General features: G+C 45.6%; 1 protein-coding gene across 1 annotated transcript; it reads left to right on the plus strand.

Annotated features, from left to right (window-relative positions):
• On the plus strand, window positions 1-25447 carry gfod1 (glucose-fructose oxidoreductase domain containing 1). Its single transcript, XM_079576466.1, has 3 exons — window positions 1-288; window positions 20844-21037; window positions 24621-25447. The coding sequence occupies exons 1-3, from the start codon at window positions 36-38 to the stop codon at window positions 25341-25343; spliced, it is 1170 nt and encodes a 389-aa protein (XP_079432592.1). The 5' UTR covers window positions 1-35; the 3' UTR covers window positions 25344-25447.
• The last annotated feature ends 734 nt before the right edge of the window (window positions 25448-26181 follow it).

The following is a 26181-nucleotide window of genomic DNA, read 5'->3' on the forward strand; positions in this document are numbered from 1 at the left end:
AGTCACACGTGAACCCCCCGGAGACACCGTGGACCATGCTGCCGGGCGTGGGCGTGTTCGGCACCGGCCTGACGGCGCGGGTCATCGTGCCGCTGCTGCAGAAGGAGGGCTTCAGCGTGCGGGCGCTGTGGGGGCGGAGCCAGGAGGAGGCGGAGGAGCTGGCGCAGGAGATGGGCGTGGCCTTCTACACCAGCCGCATCGACGACGTGCTGCTGCACCAGGACGTGGACCTGGTCTGCATCAACCTGCCGCCGCCGCTCACCCGCCAGATCGCCGTCAAGACCCTGGGTGAGTCCGCGGGCCGCGCGCACACCGGCGGGAGGGGGGTTAGCGCCTCGCAACGAGAGCGGTCCCGGGTCGGGCCGCACAATGTATCGCAAACAATATCGTATCGCAATATCAAGTGATGCAATACCTGTATCGTGAGACGCCTAAAAGTATCGCAAACAATATCGTATCGCGATATTAAGTGATGCAATATCCGTATCGTGAGACGCCACAAAGTATCGCAAACAATATCCGTATCGTGAGACGCCTAAAAGTATCGCAAAGATATCGTATCGTGATATTAAGTGATGCAATATCCGTATTGTGAGACGCCACAATGTATCGCAACGTCACTAATGTCTGATTGAAATCTGCACATTTTTTTACAAACAGCCTGAAACGAACAATGCGTTGGACTCATAAATGTGTCAAAGTTCAGTTGTACTTAAACTACAGACTTTGTTCAGCCTTAGTCTTTTTGGTCCTGATGTCGCGTTTTTAAGTCTTATTTTGATACAATTTGCTGAAACACTAGTTTCTTATGCTTTGTGTTTAATTAGAAGGGAACATATCGTGTTTAAATGGTTTAGTGAGATGTCACAATGATTTCATTATCGTGATGTTGCACAGCCGTATCGCATATTGCAAGTGAGTCCCAGGTTCGATTCCTCGACTGTGTGGGGTTTGCATGTGCCTCTGCTGCAGTATGAATGAAGATCACATGCAGTGGATAGGAAAATAAATGACACCTTGCAGAGTTTCCACGGGCGCTACAAAGCTTTGAATTGGATGGGCGACAGTGGCGGGTCGTCTCATGATCTGAAGGTCATGAGTTCGAAACCCAGCAGAGAGCAAGACTCTTCACCCTCCTGGCCTCCAGTGTCTGTGTACAAGGGTATGAATGAGTGAGTGGATCCTTGCTGTACAACGCTTTGAGTGCCTAATGTAGGTGTATGTTAGGTAGAATAAGTTGAGTCCATTTACCATTACCTATAGGGCCGGGTACTGATGATGCCAGTATGGTACCGTCACCATCAGTACTGTATCCTTATATTCATGTTGGAGAGCCCCTTGAGATGAATCATCTCATTTTTGAGGGGATCCTTTGCTCAATATATGCATTTAAAAGACAAAAGCCAAACCAACACATAATGCCAGAAAAACACAGTAACACATAACACATATAAACAAAAAACAGCAAAACAAACAACAACAAAAAATGCAGAACTTTCGGTCTAAAGCTCATTTAACTGCAGATTTAGCTGAAATTGTGCCCAATTTTTGACTCAAAAGTCGTCCGGCCTTGAGTCCAATTTGTTTCTGAATATCAGCATTTCACCTCAGTCCTCTGTTTGATAGAGTCTTTACACGTTTTAGAAATGAAACACCTTTAGTATGAGCTGCTGCTGCTGCCTGGAGAAACCCGGCCTAGAAACGCACTGTGAACTGGGTGAACCGCTGACTTTCCTCCTGACCTGGGGAGACTCTCGTGAACAGAGCAGAGGAGGTGAAGACACTTTTGTCAGAATAGTTCATAACATGATAGTGCCGTGTGTTTGTGATCTGACGCCGCCGCAGAGATCACGAGACTGTCCCGCACATGCTTATCAGGCTGAAAGGACTGGCCATAATTGTTTAAGGAATGCATTTCAGAAATGAGAGATATGGGCTGCCTTTGTGATGAAGACTGCAACACAAAACCACACGAGCTCTGTCTACTACGACTACAGACGTAACCATGCACTCAAGCCCCGAGTCCATTTGATTTTAACTTTGATTTGAATTAATATGACTCATTTTTCTCCTTGTAACAAACTGTAACTGTTGTTTCAGAAAGAAAAATTGCAAGACATGAAAATGAACTAATCATTTTCTGTTTTTTTTAAACATCGATTCTTTTATCTTTTACATCAATTCACATTTGATTAATTCATCGTTACATCCCTATTACCCACAGAGCATAGATTTGATTATTATCAAAGTAGGGCATCTCCAAACCCTTCTGTGTTTTGATAGTTGCAGTGGATTGAATATTTGTCCTCTCGAAGCCTTCACTGATGCTGGTACCTTCCTCCTTTGTATCAGTGCTTGGTTTATGAAGGTCGCGTTCATGTCCTAGAATGGATGATGACATAATCTCAGATGGAGGGCAGAGACCAGTATAACTCTGCATGATCAGGGAAAACACTGACAAATATTTACCCTAATCATTATTTAGTAGTGATGGATTCACAAACCGGCCTCACTCATCTTAAAGCAGTAAGTAAGTAAGGAAGTAAGTAAGTAAGTAAGTAAGTAAGGAAGTAAGTAAGTAAGGAAGTAAGTAAGTAAGTAAGTAAGGAAGTAAGGAAGTAAGGAAGGAAGTTGTTTACCTTAATAGATCCTTTTTTCTCTCAGACACCTGTGATGATTAGTTGTCAGGTTAAGGGAAAAACTACTGAAAAAGGACATTCCACTTTATTAAGCAGACCACTATTTTCAAGCAATAAGGGAAAGAAAAAGGATCTCTTTGCTGATGAAAAGCCTGAAATAGTTGAATGCCTTGGACTAGCTTTGAAAACAGAGCACCAATAGACACTAATGGAATCATGAAGAAGAAGCTAACAGGCTAACTGCGGGCTAGCACCACCTTAGCAGTGTTTACAAAAAAAAAGATCTCCATTGTGTAATTGAATGTACAATATCCCTCTGTCCATTATCTTTCCTGTCAGCGTAGTATTTACTCTCACGGACAATTAATGAGTAAAAAAACACAACATGCTATGACACCTGCAGTGGCGCTTATGGCCTCTAGGGGCATGAAACTGGCCTTGTCCCAACTCAAACCCTAGCCCTAGATTTGAGCCCTTCCCCGATATTTTGCGCATTCCTGCGAGGGGGTAGGGTGTCCCAATACTTTAGGGAGCAAGAGGAAGTGCCTATCCCGCCTTAAAAAGGCGGGATAGGCACAATGTTGATATTCAGAGACTAAATGGACTCAAGGCCGGACAACGTTTTAGTCAAAAATTGGGTACAATTTCAGCTAAATCTGCAGTTAAATGAGCTTTAGACCAAAGGTTTTGTATTTTTTGTTCTTGTTTGTTTTGCAGTTTTTTGTTTATATGTGTTATATGTTACTGTGTTTTTCTGGCATTATGTGTTGGTTTGGCTTTTGTCTTTTAAATGCATATATTGAGCAAAGGACCCCCTCAAAAATGAGATGATTAATCTCAAAGGGCTCTCCAACATGAATATAAGGATACAGTACTATTGCAGGCATACGCTCTTCTGTTTCGTATATTTCTTCTGTTGATTTATCAAACGTACATAAATCAATATAGCACACACGACAGGATCTCCGTGCACTGAGATAATTTGCATACTAGTAGTGTCCCACTTCACTTGCACTTCCCTCACTGAGGGGACTTTACTGTGGAGGGAGCTCAGAGCTAATGTTCTCAGAGCTAATGTTCTCAGAGCTAATGTTCTCAGAGGAAGTGAGAGGAATGGATATGACGTTCTGCTTTAAAGACCAACATGTTTGTGAATATTGTCACCACTTTTGGACGCCTTTATGTGAATGTGGGTTGTCCCAGTAATGAGATATTATTATCATCCTTTTTTTAGACGCTTTGTCTCCAGTTCAGCTTTACCCAAATCTAAACGCTTCTCGACTGGAGCGCAACAATGTAATGCCTCATTTGAAAGAAAAGTGATTGTAGCTTTTTAGTTGAGTTGTTTCTTGTGTTGTTTGTTGCGGTGTTGTCACATGTTTGTCTTGTTTACGTCTTTCTTTATGTCCTTTGTTGTCTTGTGACATCAGTTTTAGAACGCTCGGAGTCATGACGAATGGTAATGTTCACACATTCCATAAAAGAGTTTCTTCTTTTTGACTCCTGTCAGGGTCTGCCAGGCATCAGAGTTTGTCTCAAACGTATTGTGCTCATTTTCTGTTTTCCACACTTGTGCCACCGTACCTTACACTTTTAGGTTTAGTGCACTGTACAATTAAGGCTCATTTTGCACTTGACCTTTTGTCTCTCCCACACACTCTTGGTTATTGTATCTGCAGGCTTTGTGTTCCTTGGTTTGTGATTTGACGCAGCAGGTCGTTTTTTACAGACTGCAGACATTTCGATTCCTGGATGTGGGTCAGAGTGAGTGGCAGAGGTTCCTCAGAGACTCACAGAAAGGCCAGTCCGTTTTCGTCCATATCTCCCCCTCAGTCGACCTCCGCTCATACCAGCGCTCTCATATCGACTCCCACTGTTTGCTTTTATTGTCCATCTGAGGGTCAAAGATCGGGCCGTACGTTTACGCGCTGGCGTTGGTTGAACTTCCTCTTTGCTCTGACAGGTTTACTGTTTCATTCACGTGCAGCAGGGCCTTGCATCAGCGCCAGGCGTGACGTGCTCGGAAAGTCTTCTGCGGTGAATGTGTGAGCACTTCCTCCTCTGTCTGAGCCTGATGCTATCTGTGGGAACGGCCCGTTGTAACGTGTGTGACTGTGCAAAACATGTGGAGGTGCTCGACAGGAGCAGGAAATGACTCAAGCAACGTGTTGAAACGCCGTCTATTCAGAACAGGATTGTTCTTCTTATGTTTCGCATTTGGAGACCGGACCTCACTTCAGTGCCTTATTTAAGTGTGAAACATCAGCTGAACCTGAAGAAGCCCAAGTGTAACAGGTGGGACTTGGACCACAGTCTGAGCCCCCCAGGTGTACAGGGCTGGTTTATGTTCTCATATAGACTGTTGACTCTAGAAGAGACCGCTGTTAGGTGAACTTATGCTTTATTAATCCTGGGGGGATCCATCCTCGATGCCGCTGAGGTGACCTGTAGGAGCACTGAGCCGTCAGGCGGAGGCCGGCGCTCGGGGGACCCATCTCCAGATGTGGAGCCAAGCTCATGGTCCAAAACACCTGGATGGAGGATTCACCTATTGTACATGTTTTTAGCGGGAGGGGAAACTGGAGTACCCTAGTACCTGCAGTACCTACGCAGACACGGGGAGAACATGCAAACTGGGATTGGACCCCGTCCAGGAATTGAACCTGGGACCTTCTAGCTGTGAAGCATGATTTCTAACTGATGTGCCACCGCGCCACCAAAGTTTACTTTGTTTACTATGTTTAGCAAACATTCGCCGGTTTGCAAAGAGCTCAGCTTGTGAAAGTACACATACACATCACAGTGTTGGGCCATTTCTCCTCCAGACCAAGTCCTTACTTCTCCTGCTTCACTGCTGATCATTTTGCTCATTTTTCCGGAGCTGAAGGTTAATTCTGCAAGCAGCTCCTGCAGTATATGGCTTACAGGAATAAGAGCACTTCACTAGCCTAGTTTATTCTAAACTGGACATTTCTTTGGATATATTTCAAATATAAAGAGATAGAAGTGTGTATACGAGTGATCGCTGTTATTGTTTACTTTCATATTTTCCGGCACACGTGTGCACAAGTGTCCGGCAGGCCAGAGCCGGCATGGACCAGTGCACAATGTGCATTCATGTACATGTTAGAAGGTTATGTTCAGGCACATTTCAGTTCAGTTTCTATGTTTTAGAGAGCAGACTGATGAGAGCAAAACTCCTGAGTGAGAATGTGATTAACTCGTTACTACCCACTCTGAGGAGCTGCATTTAAGATATTTTCCCAAAATTAAGAGCCAAACTTGGTAAGTCTTCAAAAAAGTACAGTCAAAAGAACTCAAAATCAGATGACAGTCTTCCTTCTTAAAATGGTACAACAACATAGATACATACATAAATAGAAGTACATGGCTACATTTATTTGACGAGCTTTGGCAGCAGATTTGTCAAGGCTCCTCACACCAGCTGACGGACTTTTGCCTTCCTTCTTTGTGGCTCCAGCGGCAGACGAAAGAATTTCTTTTTGCTCTCTTTAGATTGCCCGTTAGTACAGTTTATGGCACAGCAGTTCGCTCGTGATTGACTCTTATCTCGTGTTGTTTTGCCGACCGACCTTTAAACCGCCCCGGATGTGACGACGTCGCGATCGCTCGTATGGCTGGCCAGGCTCGCACTACAAAAACATACACCCACGAGAACCTTGAACCTTCTTTAGTTTGTCTGCAAAAACATCAACAGATTGGCCTTCAGACACTGCAACCACAAACAGGTCAGATTCCTCCCAACTCACTGAGTTTATCAAGTCAAGGAAATATGAAAACAGTCAAAATCCTCCTTCCACGACTGCCACTTGTAAAGTATGTTCAGAATAATAATTCTGAACATACTTTAAAGTTGGCACACAGACATCAGAACTCTCCTCAGCATCCCTTTGTCTCTCCGACAGTGAACTCTCTCTCTCTCTCTGCACGCCTCGGGGCTCGCACCATTGTCTTTAAATCTCTGAACTTGTTTGGCAGCGTCTCCTTTATTCCAGGTAATACGCTCTCTCCCCTGGGCTTTTGTTAAGCGTAGTATCAGGAGCAGCACCTGAGCTCCTCCGCCTGTGCACTCCCATTGTGCATCCGCGGGCGGCGATGAGAAGGAGGCGGTGCCCACAGGCCCGTCAGGTCGGACTGGTGCCGTGTCGGGCCTCCTGCACCGGTTTGTGTATGTAGAACCCGTCAGTCTCGTCGGGCCACTTGTCTCACAGCCTTCCAGTCAGGAGCTCCTCAGGCTCGTGCAGCCGAGGGAATCCTGCGCCCGGTAGCAGACATGAGCGGGAACACACTGGTAAGATGAGCTCGGGACTGCCTGCATTTTGTTGACAGAAAGATGCAAAACTCACCATTAACACAAGGTGGATCAAATAGAACCATTTACAGCAGCACCATTTGCACTTTCTGTTAAACAAAAGGTATTAGTGCATTGTGTCCAAGTCTGTGGTTGTCAAACTGTGGTGCTCGGGCTTCTTTAGGTGGCACTTTGGGTCATCTGCAATTTTAGACTTCATTCAAATTAAAGAGAGGATTTCAGTCACGCTTCACAAATGCTGTTTTGTTAGGTGGACGAACTTAAAGTGAGCGTCTGTAAGATTTCAAATGTGCAGAAAATGTTGCTGAATTAGCATTCAATAAGCCAAGGAAGCTGAAATGATGATTTAGTTTTAATGCTACACAACATTATGTGTTCCGGGAAAGGCTCGTGGCCCACTGAAAACTTTGGGTGCCGGCCCAGCAGTTTAGAGTCACTGATCTAAAGAAATGAGCTGGAGCCGAGTGTTTGTATGAGATGTTGTTCAGATGAACTGGTCCAACATATTTGTAATGTTCATATTGATATAACCTAAAGCCTGAGTCATGTATCTGAGGATATTTAGTGTAACAAAGTCCTGTGATCCACCTGTGTTTTTCCATTACAGTTTATGAACACAATTGTTTGCAAGAAAAGATAAGACTTTATTGATGTCATGATGGACAAAAGAGGAACGTTCACAGCAGCCACTCACAGCAGCCACTTTGAAAAAAGTCGTGGTATCGGTTGATATCGGATATCGTTCGATAGATCGGTGTGGGTCTCTCTGCGCTGCTCCTGACAGACTGTGAGCGAGGCTTTCAGAGGTGGTCAGTTTGGTGATGCATCAGCTTTGGTCCAGTGCTGTTTGGTGCCCTTTGGTCTGTTTCAGGGGCACTTGTCTTTTGAAGACTAATGGACATTGGTCAGTTAGCAAATGGCAAAGGGTGCATTTAGTTTCCGTCTGTCCCCTCCTGTAGTTTAGACCTGTACAAACCTAAATGACTGAGTCATATTTGTTAGATGTAATGGATGCTGGTGGGACCGCAGTGTTTCTCAGTGGGTCAAACGTCTAAGAATAGCCGGACACTCGTGACGCCACATAACGTCTCATCTTATCAGCTCCTCTAACATACGGGATTATATGCCTGTAAAAGCTTTACTGCAGGGTGCCTGGGGTCAGGGGCAAGGTGCGCTGCTGCCACCGGGGTTACTCCGGGTGTCCGTCCCAAGCCACAATAAATACAGAGTCACTGATGTCGGTTTGATGATCAGTGTGTGGACAGCTTTATATTGGGCTTGCAGATTTGGGCCTTAGTACATTTTGTTAAGGAAAAAAAATAGTTGAAGAAGCTTTTTTTTTATTATTTGCTGTCACAATTACCACTGTATTGACTTATCGGTCAACAATACATTTGTGGGCTCAGTATTTATCGTAATTTCCCCCCTATTTTTCTAATGGTGTAATCCTCAGAAGAAGACGTGTGTGGACAGGCAAACTGAGCCATGCTCAACAGGCAAAACATACAGCCCCGATCCAAAGTGTAAGATGGTAAAAGAAAAAATCACATTTTGCATGGTTGGATCTTAAGAAGGTTCTGAGTAGAACTTCAATATGCAACAAGAACAAAAGAGAGTGAGACAAAATAAACTGTAATGTTTTTACAGGTAATCAAACGTTTAGGACCGCATGCCTTTAATGTCAGGTTTTCACATGACTTTGTCCTGATGCAAAGGGTTTGACCGAGTTGTTGAGTAGTATAAGCAGAGCCTCTCGCTCCTGGTGGGACACAGCAACGCGGTCATTTTGAATTTTGAAAAGATCCTGAGGGTTATGGAACAAAAAAATCAAGTGGGAGACCCCCCAAAAAGTGTCCCCAGCACTGAGCCCATTTTGACTGGGACTGTATTTCAAGTCACACTACCACTAAAACATAGATGTGTGTGCATGTGTGAATGACTGGGCCTGTGGAGTATCGAGTGATGAATGAAATCTGCTCTGAGAAGCACCTATGTGGAAAAGGGCTGTACAAATATGATTCCATATCCCCTGGAATGTTCTGCAGTGTGGCTTTAGAATAGTATCACTCAACCGGCACCGGGTCATTTCAGAGTTCATGGCCTCAGTTCATTCAGAGGTTTATATTTTTAGTTGTTTTGCACTGGATGTGTAAATGTTCCTCTTAATGGGGTCAGCTCTGGTCTACAGTGGAGCTCGTGGATTACATTTATAGATATACAAAATACAATGTGAGCCATTTCAATCTGTTTGTGTAGCATGTTAGTAAAGCCGTGAGGAGCAGCAGCAGGAGGAGGTTTGGATGTTGTCTTTGTGACTGTCCCGGGCCGAGCGCAGGCACCTGCTAAAGGCCAGCCCGACCTATTTATAACTGCACCAGCCTCATCACAAATACATGACTGCCCTTATGCAACGGCGCCTCCCGCTGGACAGGAGCCCTCGCAGCATTAAAGATTCAGGACGTGTTAAAAGAATGCAGGTGTACGCCCTGCCTGCTGCCGAACGGAGGTCATTAGTGCTGCCGACGAAGCTTCTTCTGAACCACGAAACGTCAAACAAGAACCAAGCTTAGTGACCTCTGCTCTGCACCCCCTCCCTCACCCACACAGTACTTCCACTTCGACCTAAGTGTACAGTGCAGAGGTAGATCCTGGATTATTAAACATTCCATGAGGATTCCAGCTGCATCAGGATGTGTCGCTCAGATGTTTTTTTTGTAAACTTCTGTCATGATGCTAAACTCTGACTGGGTTAGCCGCTAACTGTTACTCCTTCAAGCACTGTGATCTCTGCACGGTTTGTGTTGACATGATCCGGGGGGGTGAGGGGTGTGTTGGGGTGAGGGAACGCTCCTCTTTGTTTCTGTGGGACAAAGTCAGCTCTCCGTGTGGAAGGTGGATGGGATGCAATGTGGGAAGGCAACCATTCTGCTCCAGCAAATACAGCGTCTTCTTCTCCAGCTCGCACTCGCTATTTAGCACCTGTCTTGATCTCTGACCCCTCCACCCCTCGGAGAGTTGAGCTTCTTGGTCCCGTCCCTGTCCCCTGTCGTCTCACTCGCCTCCTGCACCTCGGGCTGAACTTTCCCACCGGCGCCCTCCTGTCCGCCTGCCCGGAGCTTTAACATGCTAATCCGTCCTCTGCCCGTGAGCCGTGTGTGGAGACGCAGGGACGGGCTGGAGAATGGGGCGGGCGTCCTGTGGCACTGCCTTTGTGCGGCCGATGAAAGGCGAGCCGGGGGAGTCTCTTTCAGTCTGCCCACCCTGGAGAAGACTGAGACGTGTCCACCAACACTAGCCTTTCTTTTTATTTTCTGTATCAGGAACTTTCAGCGTGGTTGGTCCTGCTGGATGAAGCTGTTTTCTTCTCTTTCCTGAACTTTCTGTATTTGTGTTACTGCAGTGGATCTGTAGTCCTTGTTATTTGTATTTCTGGAATGAAATCTCTTTGACACAAATGAGCTGCTGTAGCTAATGTCCACTAATGTCCACTAATGTCCACTAATGTCCACTAATGTCCAGGGCAGACTTTGTGCTTTTAAGGGCAGTTACTCTCCAAGGAGTTTCGAAAGATCACATCCTCCTTAAGTCTCAGCTCTGCTCATCTGTTTTTGGATGTAGCATCTTGACTTCAGTGACAGTGCACATGCATAGTTTGATGCCAGCCTCCAAAATGACGGCCATAACAACAAAAGTCATGTGTAAAACATTTACAAAGCTCTATTTATTATTTCAATTCATCATTCATCATTACAATCCTTGCAACCAAACAAATAGTGATAAACATTCATAATTGGGCCAAATTGGTCAACATATAAATGTACAATAAAAAAAAAAAAAAAACTAATCTTCACAATAACATATTTAATTTTTGCACTGATAAAATGTTTCTACGTAGATTTATTTGAACAATTTTCTCAAATTGGTGCAACAGTATATATATTGTGGAGGCTTTTTTCAGAGGGCTGTTTCATTAAAATTCCTAACCTGATATATTGAGTTTTCAATTTCAAAAAACAAGGTGAAATTTGGTGACATTTTTTAAACACTTAAAAACATCTTATTTTCAAAAGATCTAAAATCTGCTTTGAGAAAGTCTTTGGAACTAATATCAACAAAATGCACATTTAAAATACATACATTTAAACTTGACTTTTCTGCCAGTCCAGCCCTGCTCAGTCCATTGTTCAGATTTCGAGGGTATTTTTATATGAAAGCATTAAATGACATAAAACTTGCAGTACCCTTTGTTGTCATGTTTATGTCAGTCTCTACAGCACAGATTTCACAGCACATTTTAAAAAGTTTCTGTATTCTCCTGCAGTGTCTCGCCTTAAAGGATGCATTAAGTATTTACCAATTCTTTACAAATGTTTTGCAAATCAAACACCAGACTTTGGTAACTCTGGCATTAGTGTCTGTGTAGACGGAGCATGTTTTAAAGAAAGTTTTGTATGTTTGAAATGATTGTGGTTCAGCCACTCATACTTTTGTCTCCTCTCAAATGTTGTCTGAGAGACTTGTCAACACAGGCTGGTAAAAGTGCACTCAGATGTGATTTTCCTAAAATGATCAGTGAAGTGTTCTCGGAGCTGAGCGGAGGATTAGGATTACTAATCCCATTGTGTAACTGAGAGTGGGCCGCTCTGTTAACCTCTTAACCCCCACAGCAACTGAGCACATTTTCTCCAGGCTTTGCCCAAATCTAAAATCTAAAAAGCGTCAAAATAGTGACAAAAACGAGCATGAAAAATGTGACAAAAGCACAGTAAAAGAAAAGCAACAAAAGAGCAACACAAAGTGACAGAAATGTAGATGAAAAAGAACACACTGTTAAAACGTTAACATCAGTTCTTCTAGGTCTTAGCTTTCAAATGAGGGCTATAGAAGAGGCGCTTAGATTTGGGTAAAGCCGAACTGAAGAAAATGCACTTGTTAAGGCGGGTGGTAAGAGGTTAAATATGAAACACTTGTCCAACAGAACTCTGGACTAGGGCTGGTTTGGATGGAGGCCTGTTTGCCACATGTTCCTCCTGCAGAGCGGGCCTGGAGACCCCGAGTAACCTGTTCCACCTGCTGATGTCACGAGGTGGTCGTCTCCTCCTCCACCTCAGTGTATTGAAGGTTACCCATCAGTAGTACCCGTATGAACAGCCTTACCTTTGAGCTGGAGGAGGTGGAGCCTGCAGACCTGCACCCCTGCCACATGATACTGTATTATGAGTGTAAGCTCTGTCTGATCCTGCCTGGACACATCCTGTCTGCAGCCGCCTCTCTAACGCTTGTGCAAACGCTTTAGCCTTTTGTGTCCACTCCCAAGGTGCCGCGGCCCCGTGCTGGGTGCTGTGCGGCTTTATGCGGCGCGTGCGGGGGAGGCGCCCGGCGGGACCACATAATTGGACCTCAGGGACGAGGGCGAGGAAAGAGTCAACAGGAGAGATGATCTGATAGTATAGAAGCAGTGGTGCTTTTATGAATGAGGCAGCCTTCAGGTGTGTTGAGGAGAGCAGTTTGTGGACATGAATCCCGGCGTGAGCATTAGTCATTTGCCTGGATTAGGCCATATGTCCCGTCACTGTTACAAATGCATGTGGTGTCTGTGAGTGAGCTTAACATAACCTGAGTCAGTGCATTGGGCAATAACTGCAAAACCACAGTGTTGAAACATGATGCAGCTGTACGTCACTATTACTTAAAGTGACACTGCGTAACATTATGAACAAAACACAATGAGCTCCTCATGAGCAGCTCCACACAGACAAGTCTATTTCTGATCAGGCCTAACCTATTTAAATCTCATATATTCTACTTTTAGTCACATCTCCATGGAGACGAGCTGGAGACGTCCCTTTCCAAGTAAAGTTAAAGCAACAGGCCACTGTAATTAAATACTGAGATATGTTCTTACCGGAGCTTAGACGAGTTGATGTGTGACGGTCTGGTCTTTGTGCGTGCGCTCAGTCACACTAATGTTATTATAGGTACAGCTCTAAACTGGGGTGAAGTTAGAAGTAGAGGCCGACCTATGTGGGTTTTTCAAAGACCGATGGCGATATTTTGGGATGTTAATTGGCCGATATATACCAGACAGCTACGCATCAACTCAGCATCGGCCTTCGAAAACCCATATATGTCGGCCTCTACTTCTAACTTCATGCTCCGCCAATACTTTTCTGACCGATATTTTTGGCAGATTTTTCCTCCTCTATAATCCTGTAAAAACAAATACTTGGCCACTCCAGCAGTGGCCGATTATATTTTATTACTATAGGTCAGGGGGGCCCAAAGTGGAAGCAATTCTGTTGGCCCGCCAGAGAGTGACCTGCTTTTTGCGCTGCGTGTGGTTGATACTAACTCTCTCCCATTGATTCTCAATGGTAAATATGGATGCAGTACACTTTTTGACCACCAGAATCAAATTGGGGGCGCTATTTCACTCTTTTCACAAAGTTAAGGAAACACTGTTGTGGTGTCTTTCTCTTGTATTTATCAATCACAGAGCGTTGTAGCAGCAACGTTCACAGTTTTCCAAGTTTTATTGCAAAGGTTGTTGACATCAATAACAGCATATGTTAAAACTGACTTATAAAAGAATTGATGCTGAACTGACACTTTCAAAATAATCTAATGTGGCAATTTCTTTGAGTTAATGAATGAGGTTAAGTCACTGTAGGTGCTGTAGATACAGGTGTTTTGTTTTTTTTGCACTAAATTGCTATAATGGTTGATTTTGTTGTACTAAAATTAGGCTTTTGCCGTAGTTACCATTTGTTTTAATATAGCATGTTATTTGCATAGATAGAATCAAATGCAAATGTAGGCTATCGAAAACATTAAAAGTAAATGAAATAAAGTAACTTTGTAATGTGCAGTTATATGTGTTTTTCGTGCTTGACATCACCGTGTTTGGCCCGCGACTCACAGGCACTTTTTCATTTTGGCCCTCGGAGACAAAAAGTTTGGGCGCCCCTGCTTTAGGTGATCCAATCATAGTTTCTTTCGCAGCTTTGTTGTTAGCATTAGCATTAGCATATTGTTAAGCATTTTGCGCGGCGATCAAAAATACAATAATGGAGGTTAAAACTAACTCAGCGATTGAATTCTCCAGATTCTGCACTTCAAACTGACATCCAGCATGTCATATTGACGGAGGTGTAGTGACATTTGTGCCCTGATTTAGCTTTTTCCAATGCAAAAAATGGGATCCATTGTTTTCAGTCCTGCAAATACCGGCTTTTTATTGTAAAATCTCCAAATATCGGCCTCTAGTTAGAAGTGTCCAAGCTGTGCCACGTTTTCCCTATTTAAATACAGTTACGTGAGCCTTTATCCTGTACAGACGGTGGCCTATTCCTTTAAGTCAGGTTTGAGGAAAGCTGAAATAAAAAATGTCTGAAACAATTGTATTTTATTCTGTAATGAGCTCACACAGATCTTAATCTTTGGGCCCAGATGCCAGTGTAGAGCCAGATCTCAGCCTTATCTGCCAGAAGTGAGCCCCCTGCTGTTCACAAAAGTGTTTTTAATTATAATACTCAAATGGTAGAACAATTAAAATACAGTGAAAAACAAAATCCGGACCAAGACAAAGCTAAAATGCGACTCACTTATTCTAATCATGTCTCAAACTGAAATATTTTAAAGTTAGTGCCTCTTTACTCCTTCGCTGTTGGTCTGATTCTCAAATGCAAATGATCAGCATCTCCCCATAGGGATAAGAAAGCCTGCCTCAACCTTTTACTACACAGAGGGGGTGTCTGTTACCATGACAACCAGCCCCCCCTTTATCCCTCCACATCTCCGACTCTGACTAATTGGCCCATTCATGCTCTAATGACATAAAGCAGTGGCTGTAGTAAACGCTCTCCCGGCCTGTGGAAGCTGCTTCCTGGTGGCGGACACTTAGCCCGTTAGCCGCTATGATTGAATGGGAGTCACACGGCGGAGGCTAAGTGCTAGCTGTGCGCGGCTCGTTAGCATTCCTCCTGGCACCTCCTGGCTCACTCACGCCACTACAAAGATGTCCTTTATGTCCCAGACGGACGGGGACAGACAGGCCCGGGCTCTGTCTGCCCGGTTTGTTTTTGGGGTCAAAGATGGAGAGGCTGAGGAGGCTCCTGGGTCTGCTGCTGTGAGGGAGATGTTGGCCAAGTTCTTCCCTCATACTAGAGGTGTCACTCAAATCTCAAACTATATTTCATTTATATTTGGAACAATGATGTACTGCTCCTGTCTGCTTTACCACGTCCATCCTGGAATGATCTTTGTAGATACTATTACTTTTACTACTTACTACTTACTTTTACTACTTACTACTACTAATAAAGCACAATAAGACCATTTATATAAGCCTCTAGTTTAGATTCCAGGTTTAGCATTTGTTATTAATGAGCAAACACATGTTCAATGTTGTCATACAGGGGCAGAAAGTCAAGCACAGAATTCTGGCATATGAACTTGTGCCCCCACAGCCACCCCCAGACAAGAGCCCAGAGAAGCAAACAAAGGTGAATTCTAGACTGTCACACCAGGTATGGGTGAATGTGGTTGGTGGTGGTCGTCTTTCTACCCCAGGGCAGCTGTGGCTACAACAGTAGCTTACCACCACCGAGTATGGAGTGAATAATGACGACAGTGTAGCACTTTGAGAAACTTGGTAACACAGGCTCGTAAAGCGCAATACAAGTGTAAGGCATCATTATTCGGCCAGAGCGGCCTGCTGTCGTAAGGGCCTCTTGTAATCACAGCGCAGCACTGAGGTGCGCGGCCCCCATGTCAAACAGAAACTCACCGTGTAAAACAGTGACTTTATACTTATTATACATGAACATGAATGGGGGTGTATGGTCAACTGTCATACAGAGGAGGATGACGAGCTTGTGGACAGTGGCCATGGAAGCACTGATGCTGCTTGTGAAATAAAAAAGATTTTAGGTGCGTTAGCGCCCTCTGCAGGTAGGAGCCATTATTCACATGGAGGCTAAAAAAAATAGTTTTGATGTTTTCTGACAAAGATTAATGGCACATCAGGGCAATAAAATGCAGTGTGGCCACGCTGACGCCCTCGGCAGGGTTATGACGCGGTAATAGAGGCGCTAAAGGAGGCACGGCCTGCGAGGGCCGTTCAATGCCGCTTGCGGCTTTAATCATTATTGTTACAGAGTCTTTGAGAGAGCGTCATTCCAGTCCATGCACCCCCTGCTGGCAAAACCTCACTTCTCACTCGATTGTTTTTTTTCTTAAATCGTTCCGGATGATTAATGTGAGAGGTCATTGGTTCAATTCCCTTTAATGAGCCAGAGGGTTTCACGTCCAGTTGCTAATGGCAGCACTTTAGCACATAGTAAAACATTATCGGACAGAGGAGGAGGCCGGACGCTCCTCTGCCTCATCCACTTAATGGGGCAGCACAGACCGGAGTGGAGTGCATCCTCTGACGGGACGGGGCGAAGAGAGAGGGGTCCCACTGGGAGCAGGAGTACATCCATTAGCCCGAGTCGTCCTCCGTCTCTGAGCTGGAGCAGCTGGAGCCGCTGGAGGAAGGAGAACTTCTTTGCAGGCCTATATTCCAGATTCCGTGTTGTATCAGTGGAATGTCTCACATGTCTCACATGTCTCTGGTGCTCAGGCCTCATACATTATGGACAGCAGTACAGGCGTCTCCTGTGAGGGGAACTCCTGTCTGTACCACCGGCCAGCAGAGGGCAGCAGAGGGGACTAACATGGAACCACTTTATTTAAAGTCCTGAAGTCAATTATTTTTATCACTTTTGTTGTGTGTGTTTTCCAGCACGTTTTGACACTCTGTTGTGTTGTTTTTGTTACATTTTTGTCATTTTAATATGGCCTTTTTGTTGCATTGTCATGTCATTTTTGTCGATTGTTTTATTGTCTTTTTGTTTTATTGTTTTATTGTCTTTTCGTCTCTCTTTTAACCCTTTTTTTAAGAAGCTTCTTCTAGATTTTGGTGAAATGACAGCTATCAAAGAAGAAAGTAAAGTATCTATTAGTGCAGGGACAGAAGAGCGTTTTACAATATGGAGTGAATGAATAATGCAGTGAGAAGCGTCTGTGAGTGTCCAGTGCTGTATAAAACCAGTGCATTATCATTTTGTATATTGTATTGCAATATCATCGTTTATTATATCACAATACATGTTTGCAGTGATCCGCACATCACAATACTTTTGGCTACGTTCAGACTGAGACTGAAGTGACCGCTTAAGCGACCTGTATTTGCCACTTGGATATGTCCTAAATCCGATACGTATCTGATCTTTTGCAACGCGACTTCAGTCTGAAGGGCCAGGTCACATTTATCTGTCATCGATGTTCCACTAAAGTCCTGCACTAAAGTAGCACATGCACTTGTTCTTCACTGGACGGTCTCTCTTCCTTCTTAAAATGATTTGGTTATTGATGTATTGGCTCCGTTAGCTTCCTACAACTTCACCATAGCCAGATCCGTGGCGCTGTCGGCCGATCCATGTAAAGTTATACTGTATTCATCTCTGTAGAGAAATGAGTTCTCTGCATTCGACCCCTCCTCAGTGTCACTGGTGACCTGGAGGAGCAGTGAGCTCCAGCGTGGGCCGGCGCTCGGGGACCATCTCCATGATGGAGCCAGGCTGGTGGTCAGAAACACCTGGTGGAGGATTAACCTATTGTACATGTTTTTACCACTAGCCAACGCAGACACAGGGAGAACATGCAAACTCCACACAGATGGGAATCGAACCTGGGGCCTGTGAAGCACAAGTGCTAACCACTGCACCACCGTGTTAACGTCCTAACAGCCGTGCGACACATTCCAGCCCCTCCCGTTCAGACGGAGATCACATACATTAGAGAGTAATATGAACGACCTTACAAAACATCTGTAAAAAAAAAAAGATAATGAGCATGAATACCTGCCCCCTCCTGGAACCGCCACCTTAATGTGGTGGAGGGGTTGGAGCACTCGAATGATCCTGGGGGCTCTGTTGTCGGGGGCTTCGTGCCCCTGGTAGGGTCTCCCGGGGCAAACAGGTCCTATAGGTGACGGGTCAGACAAAGAGTGGTTCAGAAGCCCCTATGAGAGACCAGCAGGCCCATTTAATCATGAGGCCGTCCTGCAGGAGGAGCCATAAGGAGCTGGTGCAATGTGATTTGGGAAGCTCCAATAACTGCTCCCACGACCCAGAAATGGACAAGTGGAAAAAAAATGAATGAATGAATAAAGACCTGCAGTCTGAAAGTAGCCTTTGATACGCAACTCAGTTTTAGAAAAAATAAAAATACTTTTTTTTTCAGCTTAAAGTTGATTTGGTGAATGCCTGTTTTGGTTCTGATTGGTTTAAACTAAAGAGGATACTTTATAAATGTGTGTCTGCATTTTCCTCGACGTCTGACTGATTTATGTTTCATTTAACCTTTGGAAACTCAACTTGTGCTTTCTTATTTCTTATTCAGTTCATTCAGGGTCAGGTCTTGCAGTTTGTTACAATGACATGTATCACAATACGTATCGTAACGGGCCCTCTGTGTCGGGATACACATTGCATCATAACAAAAGTGTGTCGTCTCCGCCCCTGGTATCTATTACTGTTATTCCCCAATCCTGGACCAAACTGGGACAGTGACTAACTCTGTTCACCTGAATCAGCATAACCAGACTAAACTGTACTGAACCCAAAATACGTCAGAACTAGACTAAGCTGTAACATGACTTATTCTTACACGAGTCTATCAACAAACACGGTACGCGCTCCCCGCTTTGAGAAGCGCTGCTGCAGCCGGAGGCAGCTTTCCCACAGTGTCCTGTTTCAGCCTGACCAGTGTAATTGCTTTAGTCCAAATCGAGTTTTGCTCCTGCAGTAGAATAAAACAGTCTGCACGTATTCACGGAAAGACCTTGTGTCTCATTCACTCATACTTTACCTCAATCCAAAAGTTAATGATCACATATTGACGGCTTTTCTCCTCAAACATGTCCAAACCTGCTCTGGCCCACTTTTATTCTGGCTGTTTGGCAGGTGGATGGGCGGAGATTATTCAGGAAATCTGATGTTCAATCTGTCTGTTTTCTGTCTCCTTCTCGGGGGTTTTACCATTTTTCATTTGGATTCATATGCCTGACATGTTGTGTAAAGGTCCTGGGTCACTACAAGCTCACATGCACATATAGAAAGGTCTGGTTTAAGTTTAAAGCTTGACACACTGTGGTTGAAATGGTCCTGTGTTTGTTTGTACGCAGACCTTATGGGAATGAGGAAACGTGTTGAAAAGCTCTTTATGAGGAACAGTCGGCGTTTCACAGACTCAGCGTGGTGCCAGAGCGATTAGTCCTGATCATTCACAGCGAAGAGCGACCCGTGGCCTGAGGAGGGTGGGGGTGGTGTTTGTGTCTGGGGGAGTACGGGGGGGGGGGGGTCACTTAGCGCCCGGAGCTCCCAAAGCGCTTCTTGGAACTGGGTCAGTGGGATTTATTTCCTTGTCCGGCTACGGCTAATGGTCCATTAGCATACTGTAAGTGTCACTTCCTAAAACAGTCCCAGTCGGGTGTGGTCTCCAGTTTGGAACAGTGAAGGTCATACAGTAACTACACCTGGCTCTCCCTAAAGATGCGGAATTAGCTCTACCTTTACTGTGTCACCAACACAAAGGGGCAACATCTCCTTCATGTGTTTCTCTTATGCATTATTTGCCGTCTTCACAAACTCATTCCCGACAAATCGGATTGTGTTCAAAGTCCAGTTCAATTGGCTTTAGCGTCAGTTCTATCACATGTAGCGCTGTGAGTTACACGAGCAATGTGTTTATTTATCAGAAGGATGATGTGACGTCTCGTTTGAGGGGTCCAAACTGACAAACATCACAGAACATGGAAAAAATACAAAAGAAAGGACTGAACCGAAAAAACAAACAACATGCAAAGAAAACAAATGGCTCTACATTTATGTAGGCGATAATGAGAAACAACACAAAGAAAAAAACATTCTCATGCGCCTTTCATAACAAACATGATATTAAAGCAAAAAAAAAATGAATGAAGAATATAATGATGTAGTTTATGTTATTTAGTTTAAATGACGTTGCACTCTTTAACTATCATTGAATACAGAGCAATAACAACAGTGTTCTGTGGGACTGCAGAAGAATTCAGAGAGGGTTGGTTTGGGTCTGGACTCTGGACGCTGCCAGAAGGTTTCTGAAGGTTGATGGTGTCACTGGGGAAGGATTGGACAGCAGTTTAAGGGAAGGGTGTGCGCAGGCTAAACCAGTTGACACGGCATAGAAGTAACAGTATAGTTGCTAAAACACAGTATTCACGGATCCAGTAGGTGGCGGTAATGCCAGGAAACTGCAGATGAAGAAGCAATAACAACACACAATAGGGGGCAGCACAGTGAGGGAAGGGGACAGTTCATCTCGCAGACTGCCTGGTGGATGAAGCTGTCCCTCAGGCAGTTGGACCTGTCACGGATTGAGATTCTGGACTGAAGAGGCTGTGAGATGTGTGCGTTATCTCCATCACCCGCTCCCCACACACACACACACACACACACACATACACACAAAGGCAGACAGATAAAGAAAGTGATGGAGCATCAATGGACGAAAACACATTATTTCCAAACGAGAAGGTCCATTTGTTTGAGCGTGTGCTGCAGAGCCCTTTTTCTAACCACAACATGTCATTCTGAAGACCCCCCTCATGAGAGGTCACCTGCCCATCACTATACTAAGCGTTAGTGATATATATTATACATTTGTATATAACATGCAGCATGGTGTTGGTTGGGTGAATGCTTTGGGTCCTCTCTGACTCTTGGGGAAGTTGGATACTCCTTGTCCCAGTAAGTCGTGGTAACCTCTGGTGTTGTTGTTGACAGGGATCGGTAAGAACGTGATCTGTGACCGGACGGCCACCCCTCTGGACGCCTTCAGGATGATGTCAGCGGCGCAGTACTACCCCAAACTGCTGAGCATCATGGGAAACGTGCTGCGCTTCCTGCCCGCCTTTGTGCGCATGAAGGAGCTGCTGGAGGAGGGTTATGTGGGGGAGCTGCTGGTCTGCGAGGCCCAGGTACGTCCAGGCGGCTCTTAGTATGTCACTGATTTGTGAATTTCACATTGTACTGCGCTTGATTTGAGTCATTCTGAATATTCACGTCAAATGGCACTGGAAAAAGGTTGTTGGCAGTTGAAATAAGATTATTTTTAATTTCAGTCAAAAAATGTATATCTCAGTACATGCAGTATATACAGGGCAGGGCGTGGGAACTTTCTATTTTGAAAATGAAATTAAAAAAGTGTGAACTGTAGTGTCATGTAGTGTTCTAGCAGTTTACTGTACATATCAGACTTTGTCCCTAACACTGTAACAAACACAGTTTCAGTGCTATATTCCAGTTTCCAGAGGGAGTCCAGAACTGTAGTGTCAGAGTCACTGTGCATGGCCAATATCTCAGCCATTGAGAGGAGCTGCACTTTCTATTTCAAACTTCTGATCAAAGTAGGTTATACCATTGGTGAAAGACTCAAACAACGAATCATCCCAGGTCTCTGAGATTAATGTCAGTGATTCAAAGAGCCTGAGACACAACACCATCCTTTTTGACACAAAAATACAATTTGCATAATAATTTGCATACGGAGTTTATAGGGTTGTGTCATGTAGTGGAAACACAAGCGTGTTCTGATACGTGACAAGGTGAGTGCACAGTGAGGCGTGTGGGACCCCTTTATACACCTGTACTGTGTTTACAGGTACACAGGGGACACCTTTATACACCTGTACTGTGTTTACAGGTACACAGGGGACACCTTTATACACCTGTGCTGTGTTTACAGGTGCACAGGGGGACCCCTTTATACACCTGTACTGTGTTTACAGGTGCACAGGGGGACCCCTTTATACACCTGTACTGTGTTTACAGGTACACAGGGGACACCTTTATACACCTGTGCTGTGTTTGCAGGTGCACAGGGGGACACCTTTATACACCTGTACTGTGTTTACAGGTGCACAGGGGACACCTTTATACACCTGTACTGTGTTTACAGGTGCACAGGGGACACCTTTATACACCTGTACTGTGTTTACAGGTGCACAGGGGACACCTTTATACACCTGTGCTGTGTTTACAGGTGCACAGGGGACACCTTTATACACCTGTACTGTGTTTACAGGTGCACAGGGGACACCTTTATACACCTGTCCTGTGTTTGCAGGTGCACAGGGGGACAGCGGGACACCTTTATACACCTGTACTGTGTTTGCAGCTGCACAGGGGACACCTTTATACTCCTGTACTGTGTTTGCAGGTGCACAGGGGACACCTTTATACACCTGTACTGTGTTTGCAGGTGCACAGGGGACACCTTTATACACCTGTCCTGTGTTTGCAGCTGCACAGGGGACACCTTTATACTCCTGTACTGTGTTTGCAGGTGCACAGGGGACACCTTTATACACCTGTACTGTGTTTGCAGGTGCACAGGGGACACCTTTATACACCTGTACTGTGTTTACAGGTGCACAGGGGACACCTTTATACACCTGTACTGTGTTTGCAGGTGCACAGGGGGACACCTTTATACACCTGTACTGTGTTTGCAGGTACACAGGGGACACCTTTATACTCCTGTACTGTGTTTGCAGGTGCACAGGGGGACACCTTTATACACCTGTACTGTGTTTACAGGTGCACAGGGGACACCTTTATACACCTGTACTGTGTTTACAGGTGCACAGGGGACACCTTTATACACCTGTACTGTGTTTGCAGGTGCACAGGGGGACACCTTTATACACCTGTACTGTGTTTGCAGGTACACAGGGGACACCTTTATACTCCTGTACTGTGTTTGCAGGTGCACAGGGGACACCTTTATACACCTGTACTGTGTTTGCAGGTACACAGGGGACACCTTTATACTCCTGTACTGTGTTTGCAGGTGCACAGGGGGACACCTTTATACACCTGTACTGTGTTTACAGGTGCACAGGGGACACCTTTATACACCTGTACTGTGTTTACAGGTGCACAGGGGACACCTTTATACACCTGTACTGTGTTTACAGGTGCACAGGGGACACCTTTATACACCTGTACTGTGTTTGCAGGTACACAGGGGACACCTTTATACACCTGTACTGTGTTTGCAGGTACACAGGGGACACCTTTATACACCTGTACTGTGTTTACAGGTGCACAGGGGGACACCTTTATACTCCTGTACTGTGTTTACAGGTGCACAGGGGACACCTTTATACTCCTGTACTGTGTTTGCAGGTGCACAGGGGACACCTTTATACTCCTGTACTGTGTTTGCAGGTGCACAGGGGGACACTTTTATACACCTGTACTGTGTTTGCAGGTGCACAGGGGGACACTTTTATACACCTGTACTGTGTTTACAGGTGCACAGGGGACACCTTTATACACCTGTACTGTGTTTACAGGTGCACAGGGGACACCTTTATACTCCTGTACTGTGTTTGCAGGTGCACAGGGGACCCCTTTATACACCTGTACTGTGTTTGCAGGTGCACAGGGGGACACTTTTATACACCTGTACTGTGTTTGCAGGTGCACAGCGGGACACTTTTATACACCTGTACTGTGTTTGCAGGTGCACAGGGGGACACCTTTATACACCTGTACTGTGTTTACAGGTGCACAGGGGACACTTTTATACACCTGTACTGTGTTTACAGGTGCACAGGGGACACCTTTATACACCTGTACTGTGTTTACAGGTGCACAGGGGACACCTTTATACACCTGTACTGTGTTTACAGGTGCACAGGGGACACCTTTATACACCTGTACTGTGTTTGCAGGTACACAGGGGACACCTTTATACACCTGTACTGTGTTTGCAGGTACACAGGGGGACACCTTTATACACCTGTACTGTGTTTACAGGTGCACAGGGGACACCTTTATACACCTGTACTGTGTTTGCAGGTACACAGGGGGACACCTTTATACACCTGTACTGTGTTTGCAGGTACACAGGGAGACACCTTTATACACCTGTACTGTGTTTACAGGTGCACAGGGGACACCTTTATACTCCTGTACTGTGTTTGCAGGTGCACAGCGGGACACCTTTATACACCTGTACTGTGTTTACAGGTGCACAGGGGACACCTTTATACTCCTGTACTGTGTTTACAGGTGCACAGGGGACACCTTTATACTCCTGTACTGTGTTTGCAGGTGCACAGGGGACACCTTTATACTCCTGTACTGTGTTTGCAGGTGCACAGGGGGACACTTTTATACACCTGTACTGTGTTTGCAGGTGCACAGGGGGACACTTTTATACACCTGTACTGTGTTTGCAGGTGCACAGGGGGACACCTTTATACACCTGTGCTGTGTTTGCAGGTGCACAGGGGGACACTTTTATACACCTGTACTGTGTTTGCAGGTGCACAGGGGGGACACCTTTATACACCTGTACTGTGTTTGCAGGTGCACAGGGGGACACTTTTATACACCTGTACTGTGTTTGCAGGTGCACAGCGGGACACTTTTATACACCTGTACTGTGTTTGCAGGTGCACAGGGGGACACTTTTATACACCTGTACTGTGTTTGCAGGTGCACAGGGGGACAGCGGGACACCTTTTCACACCTGTCCTGTGTTTGCAGGTGCACAGCGGCAGCCTGCTGGGGAAGAAGTACAACTGGAGCTGTGACGACCTCATGGGAGGCGGCGGCCTGCACTCGGTGGGCAGCTACATCATCGACCTGCTCACCTTCCTGACGGGCCAGCGGGCCATCAAGGTCCACGGCTTCCTCAAAACCTTCGTGAAGCAGACGGCCCACATCCGCGGCATCCGTCAGATCACCAGCGACGACTTCTGTACCTTCCAGATGGTGCTGGAGGGCGGCGCCTGCTGCACCGTCACGCTCAACTTCAACGTCCCGGGCGACTTCCGTCAGGAGGTGATTGTGGTCGGGACGGCCGGCCGGCTGACGGTGACCGGCACGGACCTGCACGGACAGAAGAACGCCGGCGGGCAGGAGCTTCTGCTGAAAGACGCCACGCCCCTGGAGAAGTCGTCCCTGCCGGAGAAGGCGTTCAGCGACATCCCCGCGCCGTACCTCATCGGGACCATTCGGATGATCCAGGCGGTGCGGGAGGCGTTCCAGGACCAGGAGGACCGCCGGACGTGGGACGGGCGGCCCCTCACTATGGCGGCCACGTTCGAGGACTGCCTGTACGCCCTGTGCGTGGTGGACACCATCAAGAAGTCCAACCAGTGCGGAGAGTGGCAGAACATCGCGGTGATGACGGAGGAGCCCGAGGTCAGCCCGGCGTACCTCATCAGCGAAGCCATGAGGCGCAGTCGCATGTCCCTGTACTGTTAGCGCCGCGCTGGGACGGGGAAACGGTTTCACACCTGCAGAGGCGGATTTGTTCACACCTTCTGGAGTAAAAGAACGTCGGCTGTAGAGGATGCACAATATGTCAAAAGTGTGAATTTACGAAAACCAAAACAAGGCTCCAATGGAAGAAAGCGTGGCCATGGTTAGGCCTGGGTACCATTACATGATATCAGTGTGGAAAAACTACTGGTATCGAAAATAATCAATAGAAGTATTGAAGTATTAAGTACAGAAACTCATCCTTACAAAGAATTATTGGCAAGGTTTGGAATGAGTTAGAACTAAAAATATAAACTGTACGCACTCATCAGGTATAGGGCCATTAAGTCTCCTGGATTATTATTGTTCTAGACTTAATCTTGCACTAATGCTTGTCAGGACGTTTTTCAGTGGTAGAGAGGTCAGAGGTCTCTGAAGAAACTGCACGTTAGACGAACCTTAAGCTCGGGACATCTCCAGTTTGTTACGTAACGATAAGCATTTACACATTTCAAGGGCTTTGAGGAGATCCTGCTACTCACGTTGAACAATGTCTCGGGCGTACGTGTCTGTATCAAATCAGGAAATGTTTGATTTTATTCACAGAGATCGCCAGCGCCTCGGGATGTCTGCGCTTTGGAGACAGCGTTTCTGAAGATTCATTGGAACCAGATGTGCGTTTACTCCAGGTGTGAACAGACAGTAAACGATGGACTGTGTCTGAATGTCCACCCGAGTCCCTGAGCCCTCAGTCACTATCTATGCCCGCACTGTAGAGGAGACTATCTTCTGCTGGAGATTCAGACATGTGGTCACTACTTTCTCCTGCTGGTGTGGTCAC

The sequence above is a fragment of the Gobius niger genome (genome assembly GCF_951799975.1).
Source record: "Gobius niger genome assembly, chromosome: 18".
Classification (NCBI taxonomy): domain Eukaryota; kingdom Metazoa; phylum Chordata; class Actinopteri; order Gobiiformes; family Gobiidae; genus Gobius; species Gobius niger.